We start from the raw sequence: 23845 nt of genomic DNA, 5'->3' as shown, positions 1-23845 counted from the left end.
ATTGACTAGGAAAACATAAGCAGAGAAGCATAAGAGTTACTTATATAAGAATATAAGGTATCTAGAGATAAAGAACATAAGAATATACAAGAATAAGTATATATATATGTAAAGAATTGAAGAAGGATAAGTATAAAACAGGATACTCATTGGAAAGAGTGCTACACAGAACATATAAGTATATGAATAAATAGAATACTAACAGAAAAGAATAGCTGGATGGTAAATTATTGAAAAGAGAAAACTCGGCCCGTTACATCTTATCCAAGTATTCTTCTTTTCTTCCCCATTTGCAGGTGGAAGATAGTGGTTAAAATTCTGCTGGAGAACAGTGAGATGTTGGGACACAACTATCATCATTTTGTCGTCAAAAACTTCATCTTTGGACTCTACAATCACTTGCCCAAGCTCATCGAAGTCTGAAAAGTCCCTTCTCTCAACTCTTTTCTTCCACCCAGAAATTTTCAATTTGAATGCCTCAATTTTGTCATTGGAAGTGAACACATCTTGACCTGGCCCTTGAAAGGAGAGGTTCAACACATTGAGCTTGGTGAATATATCACACAAGTAAGAAAGCTTAGCAACCCACTCTTGCATGAAACAGAATGCATGCTGTGAGCCACATTCTTGCAAGAAGCCATGAACTACCTTCCTTTGTTGAAAGAGTCTCTTCAATGCACTTTGCTGTGAAACGGCAGGGTCTTCTCAGTCTCCCCCATCCCATCGCAGAAGTCATGGAACATGCGAGACTTCTTAGCTTTGCTCTTGATATCATTGATGATAATGACGTACTTTTTCATTACTGCATCTAAATCTGACTCACTTGGTAGATGCTTTGATGCTAAATTCTGGCAATGCAGGGTGCAGTGAGAACTTCTACAGTTCGGTGCATAATATTTCAATCTTGCCACAGCCCAACCATACTCGCTGCGCCATCGTTTGTAATGTGTGAACACTTTTCAATTGCACTCCCATTGTGGGTGAGACAGTCCAGAACTTTTTTTGCAATTGCTTCACCGGTAGTTTCTGCGCTAAAATTTTCACAGAAAAGAAACTCTTCTGCCATTCGCAAGTGCTAACAGTCAACATAGCGAATGAAGCATATCAGCTGATCCTTGTTTGTGAGATCTGTCGACTCATAAAAACATAAGAACATAAGAATGGAGGAAACTGCAGCGGGCCTATTGGCCCTTACTGGGCAGTCCCATTTACACCCAACCCCTATTGCTCATATATCCACCCAACCTATGCTTGAAGCTATCCAGCGTATTCGAGTTAATGATGATGTTTGGTAACTAGTTTCACTCGTCCATTGCTCTATTTCCAAACCAAAGTTTACCTATTTCGCGCCTAAATCTAAATTTATCTAATTTAAAACCATTGTTACGAGTTCGCTCTTGGTGGGATAGTTTGAGTACCTTTGTAATGTCCCCTTTGTTTAGTCCTGACTTCCATTTATACACCTTTATTATATCGCCTCTCACTCGTCTCGCCAAATTGCAATCCATGGCAGGGACTTTTCCTACACTACAACATTATGTGTGTGGTCGGGGGCCCCTAGGCACGTGCCTCCTATGCCTATTGGGAAATCTGCCACTGCACAGGATAAAGTGAGATTGACTTGTTCACTGATTTTTGTGGGTCACAATGTCGGTCACAGCTGCTCCTGGGTTACAGCACCTGGTCACAGTAGTCTGTCGGGTCATACCAGTCGATGGTTTGGGTCATAGTACTGTGACCCGGGTCACAGGGTCGGGGAACACTGATCTAAATGGTCCGTCCCTCGTAACGATCTTCGAGGGTGAGGTGCTTCCCCGCCTGGAGTACTGTCACCCCATCTGATCCCCGAGATATGCTAAGGACTGTCAGTTGATTGAAAATGTCAAAAGGAGGGCCACCAGACTCAGCAACCCAGAGAGATTAGAGTGCCTGCAATTGCCTAGCTTATACTACAGACGGGCAAGGGGATACCTAATTGAGGTGTATAAACATCTCAAAGGGCACTACTCAGTCGAGTGTCCATACATGGAGCTGGCAGACGCTTGCCCCACAAGTGGTCACAGCTCAAGGTTGAAGCCACAAGTCCAGGAAACTGTGAGGGCAAACTTTTTCGAAGTAAGAGTTGTGAACTCGTGGAACAACCTGTCAGAGAGTGTTGTGGCGGCAACCGAGTGTGAATTGTTTCAAGACCAGACTTGACCAGCATTGGGACTCAGATACATTCAGGAGCCAGTGCATGCCCAGTACTTGCCAAAAGTGCGTAACAGAGACGTGACAGATCGCCCAAGCGGCTAACGAGCCGATCTTTTAGTGAAGAGGTTAAAAGAAAAGGAAAAGTAATCAGACGTGACAGATCGCCCAAGCGGCTAACGAGCCGATCTTTTAGTGAAGAGGTTAAAAGAAAAGGAAAAATAATCAGAGACGTGACCGATCGCCCAAGCGGCTAACGAGCCGATCAGTGATGAAGAGGATAAAAGTAAACAAGAAATAGAATGGTGGACGAGTGGAACAATTTACCAAATATCATCATTAACTCGAATATGCTGGATAGGTTCAAACATAGGTTGGATGGATATATGAGCAATTGGAGTTGGGTGTAAATGGGACTGGTTGCGGCTGCCTGTTAACGCTATTTTACACTGTATTTGTGCTCTGATTTTTTTTTTGGACTATGTTACGTTCTGTTTAATATGACGGATTACGACGTGGTGGGTCCGCTCACTCAGCTAAGGTGAGGATAGTTGAATCCAGGAAAAAAAAGTCATAGAAAAAAGTCAGCTATAAAAAGGCAGGGAAAAAACCTAACTTAACTTAGCTTAACCTAACCTAACCTACGTGCAATGCCATCAAAAATATATCGTGTTGTAAATTTATACAAGTCATGTGACGTTTTTTTTTCCTGTGGACATTATTTCCGTCCACCAGGAAGTTAGGTTGGTTTTTTTTTTTTTGGTTGGTTAGGTCAGGTTTTAGTAAATTTCGTGATAAATATTCGTCCATTGGCTGTTCTCAGGGTTTGATAGAAGAATAGGTGAATTTTCAGTCAGACACCAGTCCTCTCGCTGTTATTAAAATGTATTTCCAATAATACATGTTGCTTTATGATATTTCGGTAAATTTGAATTAGTGCACACAACTCTGTTAGAAAGTCAAAACTATGTTTTTCTATTGTATTTGTGTGTTTTGATTGGCTTTGACTTAATTTTTGTCGGAAATTGCCTGTTTTTTTTAGTTTTCGGGGGTTTTGGGTGGGGAGTTTTCCGACAAAAATTATGGCCAAGCGAATACAAAGTACACAAAAAACACTAGAAAAACAGGCATATAAACCTAAAATAACCTAACCTAACCTAACTTAACTCTCACCATATGATGGAATCACTTTCTTACCTTATTGGCGTGGTTCTGGTTCGTCTTTGAATACTGAGATTAGTACTGTACAGGTTGCTGACGCGGATTCTCGCCTAACAGAGGTTATAGGGAACGAGTTACCACAATGCCACATATGTTGGTCTTAATGATATTTACATTCGTCGAAGAACACCACGAGATCTAAAAAATGATAGCTTGCTCGTTTTTTTTTTCCCAAAACGCGCAGACTTCCATGGTTGGAAATGAATTTGAATTTCCAAAATAAAATTAGAATCTGATTGGGCCAAAAATACCTGGTAGCGCATTTGATTGGTGACTTGCACGTACTGTACTGTGAGATTTATAGGAAGTTGAATCCAGGAAAAAAAAGTCAAGAAAAAAGTCAGATAAAAAGGCAGGGAAAAAACCTAACTTAACTTAGCTTAACCTAACCTAACCTACGTGCAATGCCATCAAAAATATATCGTGTTGTAAATTTATACAAGTCATGTGACGTTTTTTTTTCCTGTGGACATTATTTCCGTCCACCAGGAAGTTAGGTTGGTTTTTTTTTTTTGGTTGGTTAGGTCAGGTTTTAGTAAATTTCGTGATAAATATTCGTCCATTGGCTGTTCTCAGGGTTTGATAGAAGAATAGGTGAATTTTCAGTCAGACACCAGTCCTCTCGCTGTTATTAAAATGTATTTCGTAATGTTTGGACAATTCTAATACATGTTGCTTTATGATATTTCGGTAAATTTGAATTAGTGCACACAACTCTGTTAGAAAGTCAAAACTATGTTTTTCTATTGTATTTGTGTGTTTTGATTGGCTTTGACTTAATTTTTGTCGGAAATTGCCTGTTTTTTTTAGTTTTCGGGGGTTTTGGGTGGGGAGTTTTCCGACAAAAATTATGGCCAAGCGAATACAAAGTACACAAAAAACACTAGAAAAACAGGCATATAAACCTAAAATAACCTAACCTAACCTAACTTAACTCTCACCATATGATGGAATCACTTTCTTACCTTATTGGCGTGGTTCTGGTTCGTCTTTGAATACTGAGATTAGTACTGTACAGGTTGCTGACGCGGATTCTCGCCTAACAGAGGTTATAGGGAACGAGTTACCACAATGCCACATATGTTGGTCTTAATGATATTTACATTCGTCGAAGAACACCACGAGATCTAAAAAATGATAGCTTGCTCGTTTTTTTTTTCCCAAAACGCGCAGACTTCCATGGTTGGAAATGAATTTGAATTTCGAAATATGAGAAATGCAAAATAAAATTAGAATCTGATTGGGCCAAAAATACCTCAAATTAAACCACAAATCATTTTAATTGGTAGCAAAAAAAAAATGCATTTGATTGGCCGCGTGACTTGCACGGGAACGCATACTGTACGTGTGATGATTTATGAAGGGAACACACAGTGTGGGAGGTCGGGTAGGCAATAATGGCGGAACATTGATGGAAGAAAATAGAGAAAGATTTGGGGGTGCACCAGGTTAGGTTAGGTTTTGTTGGTTGGTTGGTATTTTTTTTTTTGTGACTTACTCAAAAAAAGAAAAATCCAACTTTTTCCGTTATGATTGTTGGGGGGAGTGGGGTTCGAAACTCATCAAATACCAAAGGAAAAACTTATTTATAATATCAAAAGAAAGACAGGTAGTAGGCAGCTACCAAACAGGTACTACCGCCTGGCAAGTTATTGGAAGCATAATGTGTTGTCTAATGGTAGACCCTGCTGCCATATGGCACCACGAAAATTATGACCAAGTCCTAGGTTGCTGATCTGACTTTTTGCCTCATATACACACAATTGCAGGGTCTCAATTGTTTCACTTACTTTTGACAACACAACATACATACTATATTGTTTCTCATTTTTTATCTTTTTGTTTTCATTTTTGTATTTATTATTATTATTATTATTTTTATTACAGTGGTGTTGTTGTTATCATCATCATTATTATTATCATCATTATGATTATTATTAATTTATAATTTTATTTTCAATTTTGTAATTTTTATTACATGTATATATTTTATTTACTATGAATTATTATTATTATTATTATTATTAATATTATTACATTTTTGCCTCCCAGGCCCCAATGTGGGTCAGTGACCTGTGCCTGGGTAGGCTACTCCCCATAAAAAAGTATATACGTAACTGCCACATTTGATCTCGTAGCATCATTGCTGGGAGTTTTATTCGCAGGTCGCTTAATCATTGCGAGATCACACAAAACACACGCCAGCATGTGTGAGACTGAGGCAAGCGGGAGCGTATGGAGGAGGAATACGTACACACACACACACGCTGTCCTACACTACAGTTGAGGCGCGCGGTACAAAATTTTTGCTCGTAAGAATTTACGAATAAACGGGGAAACCATTGCGAATAGTGGAAATGGGGAAAAATAAATTGATTGCGGATAAATGGGGTTACGAATACCGAGGCTATGAATAATGGGCATGCAGTACTAGGATTCATTCATTAATAAATATAGAACTAAGCCTAGTTTTACGAATACAATAATAGGAATTCTTTTTTCCTTTTTATTTTCAGAAAATGTATGGTATATTTGGTGAGGAAATTCTTCAATACCCAAATTTTTGTGAACAGGAAAGTTCTAAATAACTGTTGTATGAAATCCTTATGAAACTTGTTAAATTTTCTTAGAGAAAAATGTCTTTGAAAGTCATTAAAAAAACTTCTTTACGTGAGACTATGCAAAGTTTGTTGAAGCCAGTTCGTGTAAATTTAGTGAGAATGAAACCATCATTTTTGGAGTATTGTGCCCAAGGACTCTTGAAGACTGATGAAGTAGCAAGTTCTGCTCCACATCTCGGTCAGCAAGTCGCAGATCAGGTTGGTATATTGTTGTTACCTGTCTGGGAGTACGACTGGGCACAAGGCACTGTTACATCCACTTCCTGCACACATATCTTCACTTTACACACATTTCCATGTTCTTATTTTATAATTTTATATGTATTTTTTTTTATTTCTAAGCTACATTAGAGTATTGTACAGTATTGTAATGACATTTCCACATCTTTTTTAGTTTCATTGCCTGTAACTAAGGCAACATGCTGTCTCACAGCCCACCTCTTCCCCACAGTGAGTCAAGCTGTCACTAAACCAAATTTTTACCTTGCGAGAAAGGGTGTCAAAACTTTTTTATCGCTAAATGAGGGATACCTGTATATCTGGTGTAAGTTCATTAGGAGATTATAACCATAAATATTATTTACACTTACTGTCATAGAAATTATTGCCAATAATAAAAGTGATTAAAAAAGTGCTACAATAGTGTCATGTACACTAAGCGTGCCACATGCAAAACTAAGTTGTGGAAATGTTTGTGAAAAAATCCAGTGGTCGCTATGGGGGCATTATAACGACAATCTTTTGTTCATTACTTTATGTTGTTTAAATTAATTAATAAGGTGATTTTTTATAGCTATGCCTATAATGCCATGGTGTACAGTACTGTATTGTGTTGTCTGTGTGTGGAATTCATGTACAGTACAAGTATTGTCAATTAGCAACTGCTTTAAAATGGTTTTGGTTGTATTACTTTACCTGTTAATACATAGTACAGTATTTAAATAAAATGTGACTTTTCTTCGTGACTTTACTTAAGCTTCCCAAAATCCGAACCCCCTCATTAAATCCTGGATTCATTACTTGATCACTCACTCCTGAAACTGTAGAGATATCCTGGAACACTTTACAGTCCATATGTTTCTTAATTTGTCATAATAACATAGCAGTGTCTGCAAAAATGTTTATGGAGGAACAACAGTTTCAACACACTTTTATGTGGTACTCTGCTTGTCGCAGATTCTGTGCCATCAATCACCACACACTGCTTTTTGTCATGAAGAAATTCTTTGATGCACACCAGGAAATTTCCCCAAATCCTATACCCTTCTGGTTTAATTTTCAACTTCATGAGGTATGCTACCAGATGCCTTAGTTGAGTAAAAATACAGTAATATCCCCATTAGCCTGAACAATAGGTGCAAAGCATTTCCGGTTTTGAGAGATTTTCGGGTATTGAGATGAATTCTCTTATCACTGGATGAAGTCGCACATCTAAGGCTTAACTGCAGTCGGACAGATACAGTGGAATTTATTTATGCAAACTACTGTACACGTACAATATTGTATATTGTAAATAAACGAAATATACTACTGTATAGTGCTTTTTTTCTTAGTTGAGAAGAGATTCCCCCATCTCCTCCTCAAGAGTTACAGCTGATTGGCTTTTGCAAACCTGTCCGATTTTGTCCTGAAGTACAGTAATGATGTATTCTAAATGAGTTAATTCATAATCATTATTATTCTTGGGATGACCTTTTCTGATGAGAAAGATATTTAGCTAAATTATACAGGTTGACAATCCTTTATCCGAAATCCTTGGGCGGAGGTGGTAGAGTGAGTGAGTGTGTGGTGGGTAGTGAAGCAGAGGAGGCAGATGGCAGGAGGGGAGGTGTGGGGTTGTGAGTCACTGAGACTGTGCCGAGCCGACAGAGGGTGATACGCCATAGAAATTAGTCCGTGATGACGCAAAACGATGTAGTATCGGATCAGCGGGGCGTTAAACGAATTTTTGGTCTCTAAAATATAGCGATGTAGTACCGAAACAATGTTAAGTGTGGACTACCTGTAGTTTACCAAATTTACAGTAAGTGGGATCTTTCTCTCTATAATTTTTTTAATTTCCCTTACTTCAAATTTTTTTTACACATTTAGAAATTTTATGAATTGTCTGAAATGAATCTCGAGTTTTTCTTTTTCAGCTTGAAGAATTGTGTCCAACATATCCAAGACCTCCATGCAATCCTACAGTGCTTGTAGTTCTTGTCTTGGCAAACTCAAGCAAAAATTTTGTTTCAGTATCTGAAATTGAGCATATTATATGGTGAGTAGTTTTAAATTTGTAAATATGTAACTTTTTTTTTTTTAATCGGTTATTTTGCAAAATTCCCGGCATGCATATTGATAATTTTGTGAATAACTTACAAACAGGCTAGCGAAGGTTAAAAAAACAAGACTACTTAACTGTGTATGAGTCTACATGAGCCATCCTAACCCCTCACTTAACTTTACCATAAGGTTTGGTTAGATTAGGCTGTCTGTTTTTAAGTTATTTCTCAAAATTACCAATATGCATTTTGCATAATAACCGATTTCGCTAAAGAAAGTAACATATACATATCGGTATATCACAGACCAAAAGCTTGAATCCAAGTGAATGGAAGATCAAATGTGTATACTGTTCCCCTTGCAATTTAAACTACTGTAATGTACTGTTCAATCTTCAATGTTGACTTTTGACCTTTGATCTCATACAGTTACTGTAATTGAGTTAAGAACTTTGTGCTTTTTTCTACATCTAATTTTTCAGAATTTTAATAAAGTTATGACTTAATTTTATCATCTTAATGTTGATGCTCAGTAAGGCACCTCTCATAGATAGTTAATTTATTTCTTTGGAAATATTGGATGGGAGGTGGACATATCCAGGAAAAATAGTTGTGCATGCATGTTTGGAATGTGCAGAGTAGCATGATGTTTGTAGATAAATGTACAGAATTTCTCACACATGATGGTTGGATGTTTGGAAAGACAGGTGCCATAATCTGGATGTAAATTGTAAGACAATGTGGAAGGGGAATGTCATAGCACAACACAGATGATGACTTAAAAATAATGAGAGGTAGTCTGTATTAATCTTGATTCTGGCTATCCTGTGCTGAAGCAGGAAATTGGTTGTAAAAAGAAAAAAAAAACAATACATGTTCTGTACATGTGTCATTGCACTTGTGTGTAACTACAGTATATACTTTATTATACCTGTACTTCATTAAAATTTCCATTTCTTAAAAATAAATTTATTTTCAGTGACCTGTTCCCCTTTTATAAAGCAGGATCTACAGAAGAAAACTGGACAAACAATTTTTGGAAAACCTTTATCAAATACAAGTACAGCCATGGGAAAATTCCACGAATATTCCTAAGGAAGAAAGTAAAAGGTAAATCTCTTGAGATGTCTTCATTTTGGTAACTATTGAGATACATATTCTAAATCTTTTCCTGTACAGTACAGTATATATTTTGAGAGTAAACTTCGATAAATCGGACTTCAATATGTCGGAATTCACTTTTTTTGGACTCTTAGATGCAATAGTCACCAGAAATACAATTTTTTTTTTTTTTTTAAAGAAATATAGAAGATTAATAAAAATCTTATGAAATAAACCACACTTACTGAATACTGTACTGTACTGTACAATGTTATCATCATCTAATGTACTACATGTATAGGAATAGCCATGTGTGTGTGTGTGACTGTTCTGGGCAGCTGAAACGGCATAATCGTTTTTCATCAAACTTGGTGGAAAAATCGCAAAAAGATCGTAGAGTAGAACAAACCTGGTCCCATGTCGATGGTTTCTTTAGGAAGGCATTAATTAACCATTTTGTCGCTGTACGCTGTCAGCCGGACGGCGGTTGCACGCTAGCCAAGCACGAGCTTTCAAATTTTCACCGTGCACAAAGGGCCCGCGATCACTTGTATTTGCTATAGGCCTTCTGAGAACTATTGGGAAGATATTGGAAGCATAATGTGCTGCCTAATAGTAGACCCTGCTGCCATATGGCATCACAAAAATTGTGACCAAGTCCCCAGGCTGCTGATCTGACTTTCTGCCTCATTTACACACAATTGCAGGGTCAGTTGTTTCCCACTTTGATGACACAACATACATAGTATATCATTTCTCACTTGATTTTTTGTTTCATTTTTGTATTTCTTTATTTCAGGTTGTACCTCTCTATTCCGGCATTCTGTGGTCCGGAAACTCCCATGGTCCGGAACGATTTTAGTTTGTCCAATAGGTAGATAGGCAGCTTTGTTTTTTTTTACTTATCTGAATTATTATTATTATTACAGGAGTATTAAATTTTTGCCCCTCAGGCCCCAATGTGGGTCAGTGACCTATGCCCGGGTGGGCTAATCCCCTTAAAAAAAAAAAAAAGCCGCGGGAAATTAAGGTTTGTTTACATCCGGCAGTTCGGCTGCTCTCTCTCTCTCTCTCTCTCTCTCTCTCTCTCTCTCTCTCTCTCTCTCTCTCTCTCTCTCTCTCTCTCTCTCTCTGCGCTTGTCTATACAGAGTACAACATTTAACCCTTCAATATATATGCGCAGTAAATAAGTGTTGCTTTCATATTCTTATGTAGAGTAATGACGATATGTTTTCACATGTGCGCACTTATATACGCGCACTCACTTTTTTTTTACCATTAATGGTTAGCTACTTATATTGTTCCATTTATTAGCATTAAATAACATTACAGGTACTTCAAACAACCAAATTAATTTTTTTACATTAATTTTACTACAGCTAAAATCAGGGTCTTATTTTCTTTAATTTTATATGTAGAACCAATCAGTCACTGGTTTTGTAAGCTTTAACATAAACAATGCCGGCAGCCGTCTCGTCTCCTCTAATATTCCACGTATTATTAACAAATTGTATTGTTAATTTTGCACACACACACACACATTAATTCAATAAAAACAAATTTAGAAACATTAATTAAAATATATATGAACAGTAAATAAGTGTTGCTTTCATATTCTTATGTAAAGTAATGACGATATGTTTTCACATGTGCGCATGCGCATTTACATACACGATCTCTCTTTTTTCTTTACCATTATCATTAGCTACTTCTATTGTTCCATTTATTAACATTAAACAACATTACTTAAAACAACCATATTAATTTTACTACAGCTACAACCAAGGTCTTATTTTCTTCAGTTTTACATGTAGAACCAGTCAGTCACTGGTTTTGTAATCAACGAAAACAATGCTGTGTCATTTCCTCGTGTGTTTTAATATTCAACGTATTATTAATGAATTGTATTGCTCATTTTGCACACATAAACATTAATTCAATAAAAAAGACATTCAGTAATAAACAATAATGAATCTTTTGTACATAAGAGAAATGACACTGTTTACACGATTATGCACGTCGTCTGCACGTTGGCGGGCCGTTCACACCCGTCGAAATTCAAGTTTCCGCCGTCAAAATTTTTATTTATTTATTTTTTTGTGTTCCAATAAAATACGTTAAGAATTAAAAACTCGCGAAATTTGAGATGCTACTATACGACATTTAACCCTTCAAAGAGACCATGATGCAGAGAAAGTGTTGCTAGTGCTTCCAAGCATAAGCACAAGTCACTATCTATCCAGGAAAAGGGTGAATTTCCATGGTCCGGCACTGGTCAGGTCCCGAGGTTGCCGGACTAGAGAGGTACAACCTGTATTATTATTATTATTATTATTGTTATTATTATTATTGTTATTATTATTATTATTATTATTATTATTATTATTATTATTATTATTATTTATTATTATTATTATTATTATTATTATTAGTGTACAGGTATTACATTTTTGCCCCCCAGGCCCAGATGTGGGTCAGTGACCTGTGCCCGGGTGGGCTAATCCCTGTAAAAATAAATAAATAAATTAATGGGGCTGATCAGGTGTTGCTGCATTTGTTTATTTATTTATTGAGTCAGTATTGCATTTTCATTTGATTGGCCTCTTTATGGTTTATGGTTCATCATGATAAATATAACATCTTCAGAAATAGAGAAAAAACACAATACTGTATGTAATTTGTAATATGATTTGAAAATGAAAGGATAAGATGTATGAGAAGGTTATCTACCTAAGATGCATGTGTGTGTGAGAGCTTTCTGAAGACTAGCTTACAATAGGGGTCACTATAACACACTATAGTATTTGATATGAAGATACCTTCTTAAAAACGTTATTTACTACCTTTGAGTGTTATATTATGGCTCAGTTTGGCTACTTGTATGCTTAAGCAAATAATTAATGAATAAACCAGGGTATATGCAGATACATAATATTGTTCACTACAATATTACTTATTAAGTGATAATAAATACAATACAATATTATTTATGAAGTAATATTACACTGCAATAGTATTTATCTGTACTGTACTAATTTACTAAGTGTTGAAGACAGACAATGTGGTAAGCCAATCAGCTGTATGCTCTTTGTAAACAAATGAGTATGAAATAACTCATGGTGTTCAGGGTGGGATTCTTTTTTCAGGAAAACTGATTATTTTAGGATAATATTTTATCAACTTGGTACCATATGATGTTAAATTATATGAGGGAGCCACCCACCCATGTTACCCCCTCCCCTCTGCCACTATTCACAGATAAACATTCATCTTCCACATGCAATCTTCAATACTCCTACACTTATTTGTTCTTATTTTTATCTTTATAGTACTGTACAGTATACAGCTTTCTCTTTATTCATAAGACAAATTCTGTGGTTACTTACATATAACACTTTAAAGTAAATAACAATCATCTCGGTGACAACAGTTGTTGACAACCAGACTTATATGTCTGATTTTTAACCCAGAGAGTTCTGTTTCAGATTGTTTATTGTTGATGTAATATTCTTTTAATAACCTTCTTATACACTTAAAGACCTTAGTTGTTGAAGTGCAGTAATAACATAACAGCAACTGATTTTCTTTAAACAATTCAGATAAGCAATGTTATCCCATATATTCGTCTTTTTTTTTGGACTTTCGCATTTTTCGGACTGGGGTCTGCCCCAATTGGTCCGATTTATCAGGGTTCTTCTATGTATATACAGTAGTCTACTATGTGCAGACTATAGTAAGTTTATACTCAAATTAATCACTATCTTACAAGAATTCCAGCAATGTAAGTTATATTCTGCCAAGACAATTCAGTGACATTTTATAAGTGAAAAACTTAAACTCCCTTTATATGACTGATAACTATGCATTGGGTAATCTCCTAGCTGGCTGGTCAATACTTCACCTCCCCCCACCTCCTCCTCCCTGTCTGGTTGTCAACACCTCACCTCCCCCTTCCCAGGGGTGAAGGTAGTTTTATGCTTAAAGTTTTTATCTTATAAAATGTCTGTCATGGTTTTGGGGTGGATCGGTGGTAGTAGGAGTGGATTATATTATATAAAGATAATAATATGTCGTATTTCTTATTTCTTACCGTAGAGTCCGATACCTTCACACTGATTACTTACAAGAGATTATGGCGTATCTACGTAGAAGTTCACTCCACCACTCGACATTCCATGATTTATACTTGATAAATGATGATTTAATGAATTCATTTAATTTTCAACATCCATCTTAAGTTATTGGTTATACTATGTCATGACCAATCAGTCATTACCTTTAGCAATAATGAGATAGGATCACAGATACGGGCAGATAATTGCACTTACATTTATTTGTCAAGCTTCCATACAATGATTTACAATTTGCATGGATATATGATTTACTCACGTTCACGCTGTAATAAAATTAATCTTCTAAAACAGGGAATTTTCAACTTGGGGACACATGTGGTTACTCTACTATGGGTTTGACTTAATAGAGCCTTAATTCTTCAAGTGATACATTTACTGCCAGCCTGGATTGCTTTTGTTGCAACCAGGCTTCATCACAAGAACTTCTTCCCACGGCCATAACAACAAAAAGGTACTCTTGGGTTACCACACATAGTCTCGCGTCACTGACAGTCACTGTGGACGGTTGTCGCGGCAAGTAGAACTGGTAAGCGTGACTTGAATTAACCATTAGGTGCAATAGACCAGCCTGGATTGCTTTTGTCGCAACCAGGCTTCCACACGTGATATTTCCACGGGGATAACAAACCTAGGTTAACACACTTAGTCTCGTGTCGATCACGGTCACGGTAGACGGGTGTCGTGCAGGAGAACTCTGTAAGCGTGAATTAATTAACCATTTACTGTAGGTTTGATAGGCCAGCCTGGATTGCTCTTGTCGCAACCAGGCATCCACACGTGATATTTCCACGGGGATAACAAACCTAGGTTAACACGCTTAGTCTCGTGTCGACGACGGTTCACAGGACGGAGTGGCGTGGAGGACTCTGTGTGGTGTGGTGTCCCGCCCCCTTTCAGGAGGGAGAGGATGGAGGCGACGTCTTAACTAACCCATGGCTCAGGGGATACTACTTAAAATGAGGTTTTTGGGTGTGAAGCGATGAACAGTACAACACTGTTCCACTGCCCACCCCCCTAAAGGCTGGCTAACATACACTAATTGAAAAATACATGTCCCAGTTATGCCTCGCCGGGCGTCTTATCTCTGGTAAAACAAACTTTGGAGTTGGATGCGTGGGTAAGCCTAACGCAACCCATGACAATCGCCCCTACTAAGAAAAATTTTTCTTCGGAGAATAAAAATTTCAGCACCTGTATACACTCAAGAGAATGCCTAGCCCAGACACACAATTCAACATTCACACTGTGGTGTGTGTGTGACACTAACACTGCAACGGGATGTAGTCGCCAATCGCCACTGAGGGAAAACCTCAACATTTACTTTAGATTTTCAGGCTGGAGGAAAACTCCGAGGTGAGGGTGACAATTCCTGAGCAATAGTTCATGCTAAGCGTAAACACGCTACATTTATGTTACAGCAACGTGTTGTGTAGTGTAGGGTATGTAGACATTGTTTAGGTGGTACAGGTGTCGTGTTATGTTCTCAAATGTAGAGAGGTGTGAAAAGGTTTACATAACATTTGAAGAGTCGTCAGATGCGTGGAGGTTCGAGTTGACCGGAACATATGGACACTCCCACACATAGGTCAGGTCCTAGACACGCTCTGCAATGTCGAATGAATTTTCCCGGTGGTGAAGAGAAGGACTCCTCCAGCCGGCTGATGTGGAACTGGGTCCCTCTTTCGCTGAGGGCCCCCAAGGTGAGGGTGTACTCTGCCCATCACTCACCATTGGGTCTACTGTCCACCGCCTCAAGCTGAAGTCCACCAAAATGAAGATGTAAATCTGTCCGTCACTCGCCCTTGGGTTTACTGTCCACCGCCTCGTAGTGAATCGGGAGGCTGAGGTGGAACTGGGTCCCTCCGTTGATGAGGACCCCCAAAGATGTGGAGGTACTCTTCCCGGCACTCACCCTTGGGTGTGCAGTCCACCGCCTCGTACTGAATCAGCTGGCTGATGTGGAACTGGGTTTGCTGACCACAATGTCCGTCTCACAACCTCTCAAGGTTCGGGGATCACTGTGAGAGGCCACAGGGGTGCAGGTAGAACTCGCCCTCCGTCGCTGGTTCTGGCAAACATCACAAGTCCTCTTCTGTTTCTTTATTTTCCACCTTTAACTTCAGATTCAAAATTTCTTAGGGTCCCCTCAAATGTACTAGTAATCATATCGTAGTACAATATATGCGTTTGTACAAACTGCTGACAAGAGTGCAATTATCCGCGGTCTGTGTCCCTGTTCGGGCGCCAATTGTCATGGTCACGGTAGACGGGTGTCGTGCAGGAGAACTCTGTATGCGTGAATTAATTAACCATTTACTGTAGGTTTGATAGGCCAGCCTGGATTGCTCTTGTCGCAACCAGGCATCCACACGTGATATTTCCACGGGGATAACAAACCTAGGTTAACACGCTTAGTCTCGTGTCAACGACGGTTCACAGGACGGAGTGGCGTGGAGGACTCTGTGTGGTGTGGTGTCCCGCCCCCTTTCAGGAGGGAGAGGATGGAGGCGACGTCTTAACTAACCCATGGCTCAGGGGATACTACTTAAAATGAGGTTTTTGGGTGTGAAGCGATGAACAGTACAACACTGTTCCACTGCCCACCCCCCTAAAGGCTGGCTAACATACACTAATTGAAAAATACATGTCCCAGTTATGCCTCGCCGGGCGTCTTATCTCTGGTAAAACAAACTTTGGAGTTGGTTGCGTGGGTAAGCCTAACGCAACCCATGACAATGTCATAGGCTAAACTTGGCATAATAAAACTTGCATTGCTGGAATCCTTGTAAGATAGCGAATAACTTGAATATAGACATCATATATTTTGCACAAGAGATAAAAAATTTAGTCCTTGTATAGTACAGTTGAGTACAAAGTGAGTTCAGTAATATGTTGCTCAAAATTATGGCTTTTTCACAGGAAAAAGTCTTGGAGGTGCTCCTCTACTTACGAATAAGTTACATTCCTGAGGCTTGTGTGTAAGTCCAACTTTACTCTTGTAGATACCAAACATATTGTAAAAAAATTAAAAGATTATGGATATTTAGTACAGCTATACCCTTTAATGCAGCCTTAAAACCTGACTCGCTCTTCTCCTCTTAGGTAATGTTTACTCTATCTGGAATTTTCTTCAAAATAATCCCGTCTCTTCTACATTACCTGTAAACACTTGTTCTGGCAGGTAACCCCCTTCAGTAATGATATTTGTATCTCTGAAAGTTTGTGAGTTGAATGTTCTTAAGTAGAGGAGCACCTGTATAACTAACCCCAGTAGTTAGGATAGTATGTACTGTATTTTTGGTGTTTTATATCATTATTTATTTATTTTTATACGTTTGGTACTTTCGCCGGAAGATTCGGACATTCGTCTTTTCCGGACAGGTGGACCCCCCCTTTTAGTCCGGATCTTCGAGGGTTCACTGTACCTGTATATAAAAAATTAATCTTATCATAATTATTTCCTCTAACCACAGTTTATAAAAACAAAAATAATATATTCATAAATTACTATTTTCAGTTGCATCATTTCAAATTAATATTGCTTTGAAAAATTCTGACTACACCTGGCTATCAGTTGTAGGAGTAGCCTCTATAGATTATTTCTTCCATGGTATCAGACTTTACACCAGCAGCTCTTCATGCTGCATGGTCTCTTTTCAGGCTTCTATTTCTAATGTCATTTTTTATAACCTGTACTTATGAAAAACCAGATGAGATTTGAAATTAATGAAGTGAACATTATGAAATGTTAAGCCAAGATCTATTATATTGTATATGCAGTACATTTGATTCTCATTCTGTATTTGGAGATGAGTTACCTACAAAAACTAAATACTGTACAGGCATCCCCGCATTCTGGAATTTCACCCTTACGGAATTTTGAAATTATGACCAAAATTTCAGGTTACAAAAAAACCAGTCCCTTATGGAATTTTAGTAAATTTTTTAACTAAACAAAAAAATTGTGATTTTATCCCAAATTTTTACCAAAACTGTAAAAATTATTTTGTGTAGATTCTCTGTGGTAGTCACAAGGCAGTTAGAGGGCCACTCACCTCCCCAGTTGCCAGCAACCACCATAATAATGGTGCTGGTCAGTTGGAATTCTTCCCTAGCTTGTGTTCAGGACTGTGCAGTATTTTCTTGATTTGATGAACTAATTCAAGCCACCTCTTTACGTTCAATCAAAATTTCTGCTGAATCATTTTTTTATTTTCGCTCCATTTAGCGAACTAGTTCACTAAATTGCGTGTGATTCCATTAAATTCGTCTGAAAGTCTCTTGAAAGTCTCAGAAAGAAGGTGGTGTGGGGTGGAAAGTCTAAAGAGTGCAACTATCATTTGGAAAAGGTCGGGTAATACAGTAATAGAAAAAATTTAAAATATTCACCAAACCCCCTAGTTTAAGGTAAGCCATGAATAGGTTTCTAATGTTTCTTTGTACATATGATGTGTCTGAAGTGTCTCCGTAGGTGTGAGCGTATTAACGAAATTAATCTCGATTTAGCGAACTACATAGTTCAAATTCGAGGGAAAAATAACGGACAAAATTCCTTCCGCTAAATCGAGAGTTTACTGTATTCACCCTTATGAAATTATGGTTCATTTGTAAAGATTTTTAAAAGAAAAATCATGTTATAGAACAAAATATTTCATCAAAATTATACAATTTATTTCTTGTGGTTTCTGGCGGTAACTACAAGATGACTGCCAGGCAGCTCACCTCATCAGATGATAGCAGGCCCACAAGAACAGTGGCGTTGCTCAGTTTTAATTCTTTCCCAGTATGTGTTCAGTTATGTGTCTGTGTTACTGTGTACCCTTATTCAGGATGAATGGGAAAAGGCCATCAAGTTCAACTGAAAGCAGTGGTGATAAAAAATTCCATAAAGGAATTGCATTGGACATTAAATTTGATGTTTTAAGGAGGTAACTCCCAATAACTCCGATCACATCACCTCACCACCTGCAACAGTTAACATCATTTCTGGTAAGTAAAATTTGAGTGTTCTGTTAATTCATTATCATGATACATCATGAATGACTCATTGTATGTGGTTAAAACCATCTAATTTCATACATATATGTGCTTGTGTCATGTTTTTGGGCCTCAAAAATTTTCCTAAGGAACACAGCTCAACTTTTATGATGGAACTATAATTATGGGAAGAATGTTTCCACGTTATGGAAAGATTTTCAGAAATGGAACCCTTCCCTAGGCTGGGGAATCCCTGTAAATAAATAAATAATTCCGTGCTTGACTTCCGATGAGTTATTGCTTTATATACTAACTTCCCTCTGCTTTGTTCACATGTTACGAACACTGGCACCAGTCAAGGTGACATTACACACATGCTAGTGCAAAGAGGTCATTACTTCTGCATCTGTATTTTTATTCTGTACTGATAGTTTACCCAACTTATTGCTCATTTCTATCACTTTTGATTGTCTGTACAGTGCTCTATTGTAGTTTCAGGCAGTATTGAATACAAAGTATGTGTGGGCCTCAATCCTGCAATGAAACAGGTGTGGAAAAGACTTCTACAAAAAGCCATCAGAGGTAATGAGGAAGACTTCAGGGCCAGTACCTCTCAACCAAGTAAGCAGATTTTTTAATGCCTTTAAGTTTGTCCTTTTTATATGCCTATATTTTGGCAGTCATATTATGGTATGATGTTAACTGTCATCTGTCATTTATGTCTACATTTCTGTATGTGAACTTAAATCTTTGACTGATTTTCTTCAAATTTTCTGAATACAGCTCCTCCCCGACTTACGTCCACCCACACTTACGACCTGCCTCAGTCGTACCAAAATTTGGTCAAATTACGTATTTTCGAGTCCCAAAGTCAGTACACAGACAAAATTTTCGTTTGTAATTCACTTTAAAATGGCTGGTAAGCTTAAAAGTGAGTGTTTTGTGGTGCTGAGAAGAAAAAGGGACACCCATTTTAGATTTTCTATGTATTACTTAAGCATTTTCGACTTACTACCATTTAGACTTACGACCTGGATTTGGGTCCCTAACCCCGTCGTAAGTCGGGGGAGGCGCTGTACTTATAATTATATCCTTTTGAATTAAATTAGGTACATTTTATTAATAATACCAACAAATGTTTGATAATAATAGGTCCATGAAGTGATAGTGAACTGTGGTAATGAGAAACATAACATACAGCCAGTGATTTGGCTTTGCAAGTACGTACAGTAGGCTATTAAATCTGCAAAAAAAAAATCCAAACTATGCCTTGCTAATTTTAGGGTGCATCTTATGACCTGAGAAATATGGTGTTCTATACTGTCCTGTAGTGTTGACTCCTCTTGATCCCTGGCACACAGCCTCAGATTTATTTTATTTATTTTCCATGGAAATCTTCGAGTTTCCGAGGGACGCAAGCTTTAAAACCTCTATCTTTAAGGGAGTACTGTGTTGTTTTGATAAACTGTTTTCTTTCAGATTTCTTGGAAACACTGTTCTCTGGTAAGGCAAGACTGGATTCCTGGAGCAAATCATATTTCAAGGGAAAGAAATCAGTGGGCCAGCATTGTGGCAGTGTATATAAAGAACCCCCAGTGAAAGTGAGTGGCCCATGTGGTGATACCAGCACCAATAAGGTGAAATGCAAAAAAGAAGCCCAGACTAGTACCAATTCAGTGAAGAATTCCCATGAAATCTCAGAAACCGAATTATGTAAAAAATCAGTCTCTAATAGCAAGGTACAAAGACCTCCTCTTTCAAAGGCAGACTTTTTAAAGTGTGATTCAGTAAGCAATATTATACAAAGCTCCACGTCAGTTGGGACTGAGTCACAAGTAGGGGTCATGGATAAGAAAAATAATGTTTACAGTATTGTTGAAGACAATTTGTCCAAAGACACTATTTTTACACATTGTGATGTGAGTCAGGCTCCGTCTCCAGAAATAGCAAAGATGAATTTACCAAATAAGATGGGAACTCCTGAAGATGACAATTCCATTCCACACACCTGTATGATTCCATCTACCATATCTGACTTGATAGGATATGAAAATAGTCCAGCAGAAACTCAGAAAACAAAGACATCACCCTGTGCATCTGGAGAAGCTGAAAGAATGATTAATGGTAGTCCTAATAGTGAGAGTAATGGTAGTCATAAAAGAAAGAGAGATGATAGTCATTGTTTTTTGGCAAATAAGGTCAAATTTGTGCCATCCATCTTTCAAAGAGTTGGTAGTTTAAACAAAACTACAAGATTGAACTTTGTAGCAGCTTCTAGTAATTCAATAGACACAACGTTGAACCAGGATGTTGCTGTGAGAAAAGCATTGCCTTCAAAGGAAAAGGAAATAAATACAAATTCAACTTGTGAGGTTCAGTTTGCCAATGCTCAGAGTGAAATCCCTGTTCAGAACTTAAAATTTGGTGCTGAAAGGCTGAAAACCACAAATCTTGAAAGTATTGGCACTGTTATGAATACAAAATATACTGGAAAAGTAAAAAATCCAGAAACAAATAACAGCAGCCAAGAGGTCTGTCCTCAAAACATTGGCAACAATTTATTTATAACTGCTACAGATTCAATTGCTGATACAGCTTGTGAAACCCAAGATTTTAACATAGTTCAATCACCACATAAAGAAATGGGGATTCCAGTGATAACTGAAGTTACTTTCCTTGCTGATAGTGCATCAAATACAAATAAGGAAGGAAAAGAAAGGAGACAACAGCCAAGAGTTACTGAAGTGCCTGGAAAAGGAACCACTACATGTCAAAATAAGGAAACAAACTCTTTTGATAGCAAGAGTGAAAAGGATACAGCCATAAGTGATCATAATCCCCAGGTAAATTTACATAATATGGTTTCCAAAACTACATCCATCACTGAAACTGTGAAACCTATTGATAGTTTAAATAAAACTTTTACTGAGAAATCTGTAAGTTGTACACAAATAGCACAAAATGTGAGAGTAACAGATGTATCGAGAGCACATTTAGGATTGGAGAGGATTGCCTCAACAACAAATACTCTATGTCAATCAGCCTCTTCCTCTTTGATATCAGTGAATAGGCAAGTATGTGTAGTAAGTAATGTAACCATCCCTAAAGTTTCTAGTTGCATCAATACTTGGAAGGAAGTGTTCCCATGGATGTTATACAATGAGACATGTCATTCATTCATCTGCAAATTTTGTGATTGGGGTAGTCCACAACAAAATGCAGTGTTCACTCTGAAAGTTCCCACTGATGTGTATTCTGTGGCTGGACAGCTACGCCTTCACCAAGAAGACACGGCTCATCAGGAGATGATAGTGAAGAGGACACTTGTTAGCAAGTTGTTTGCAACCCTTTATCCCATCATAAAGGACATCAAGTTTAAAACATTTGATGATATATTAAAGTTAGTGAGTGATGGCTCTGGGGGTATGTTTCCAGGTCCTCAAAAAATACATGAGAAGAAACATTATACTAACTATATGATTAAGCTCATTGCTGAATTCATAGAATATCATCTTATAAAATCTCTTGCTGAGAGTCCATTCTTCAGCGTTTCTTACATTGAGGAAAAAGACTTTGCTCTTATCCGTTGGCTAAACCAGAAAGGTGAAGTAGAAGAACACTTTTTCTGTAGCCGAATTCAATGGTCAAAAGCTACAGTGCCAATCCTGGTTTATCTACAAAAGAAACAAATTGATGTGAGTAAGATGGTATTATATCAGACATTTCCCAGAAGCACAACTACTCCTTCAGTGAAGACTCTGATGAATCAGTTGCCAATTCGTTACCCACCCATAAGCTTATGCCTCAAGTGGCTCCAGAAGTCTGATTTATTAATGGATATTTTTATTCATTTGGAGACTCTAACACGCCTCTGTAAATTTTCACATAATAAATTTGCTCAGTTTCCTGAAGCTGAGGCAATAATAAATTTGGAAGAACCATATAGCCATGGATGCATGCTGGATAGAAAAATAATGTCTTTCTTTTTCAACAATATTATTGCACTGAAAACAATATGCTTTCAGATTCATGAAGAAACAGGAAATGTGGATGCTCTATCTTTTAGCAAATTAGAGTTGAAAAGATCGGAAGTAGTGAAAGATTGTATATCAATGATTATTGAACTATATAATTTGCTCACTAAACAGGAATGTTCATTCTCAGTCTTTGTTGCTTTGGTTAATGAATTCAGACGTGCATTGAGTAAGAAGCTGAATGCCATAGAAAATGAGGAGGCTGATGAATTTAAAGTCTTGTGTTTACTGGACTTGTACGTCTCTCATGTAATAAATTCTTTACTTATTCCAGAACAAAAACTTACAGATATTTTCACAAAGAAATTGCACCTTGTGACATGTAAAGACATAGAGATGATTTTTATTTTTATATCTTATGAGAAAAAAGGAAGTGCTTCACGATACTTAAAACGTCTTAAAACACTGTGTATTATGTCACAAAAGAAGCCAGACTGCAGCATCATTGACCTCTTGACATATCTTGCAGCTCAACCAAAATTATGTAAGCAATTCCCACATCTGTTTTCATTATACCAGAAAGTGAAAGTGTTACCTTTCCTACGTGCTCATACAGAACAGTATATGTTTAACCTTGCTGTCTCAGAGATGCTTGTTAATGGTAGATTAAGGGCACCATATGTATCTCTATTCCACTTTATCATACTGGAGGGCCCTCCACTTGAAAAGATAAATACAGATATTATTTTAGATCATTGGGCTGAGAAATGGAAATTAACACTTAAAAAACAGTGAGCCATGAAAAAGTGATTTTGATATTATTTATATATATATATATATATATATATATATATATATATATATATATATATATATATATATATATATATATATATATATATATATATATATATATATATATATATATATATATATATATATATTTTTTTTTTTTCACACAATCAACCTCACTTTAGCAGTTAATGTAACCTAGGGTACAGCGGAAAGTGAAAGCAACAAAGTGAATAACAACATATGGGATTAAATGAAATAGAGACCAGCTGACCCCCAAACTCCACTTTTTCCAACACAATACCTATGTTCTAGTAAATAACATCTTAATTTTATGATGGTACATGCACACAATTAATACTTAAGAGAAATAGAAATACAGTCGCCAAGTTAATGTCCATTCAAATAATGGACACGACTCCTCCTCTTCTCACACTACACTGCTGGCTCTTCCCTCTGAGAAATTTTGAAACCAGGTATAGTAATAAATAATACCTCAAACTAAAGTTAGGATAATATAATTGACATTGCTGGATTCTTTGTAAGACCAGGAATATTTTGAATATAAATG

At 37.3% G+C, this 23845-nt stretch overlaps 1 protein-coding gene across 1 annotated transcript; it reads left to right on the top strand.

The window, feature by feature from the left end:
- The first annotated feature begins 5453 nt into the window (after positions 1-5453).
- Positions 5454-23313, top strand: LOC121858343. Its single transcript, XM_042354749.1, has 5 exons — positions 5454-6230; positions 8171-8292; positions 9276-9406; positions 19001-19129; positions 19988-23313. The coding sequence occupies exons 1-5, from the start codon at positions 6048-6050 to the stop codon at positions 23275-23277; spliced, it is 3855 nt and encodes a 1284-aa protein (XP_042210683.1). The 5' UTR covers positions 5454-6047; the 3' UTR covers positions 23278-23313.
- The last annotated feature ends 532 nt before the right edge of the window (positions 23314-23845 follow it).

Source organism: Homarus americanus, unplaced genomic scaffold (assembly GCF_018991925.1).
Source record: "Homarus americanus isolate GMGI-L3 unplaced genomic scaffold, GMGI_Hamer_2.0 scaffold57980, whole genome shotgun sequence".
Classification (NCBI taxonomy): Eukaryota; Metazoa; Arthropoda; class Malacostraca; order Decapoda; family Nephropidae; genus Homarus; species Homarus americanus.
The sequence above is the reverse complement of the archived record's forward strand: the minus strand, read 5'-3'. Positions and strand labels throughout refer to the sequence as shown.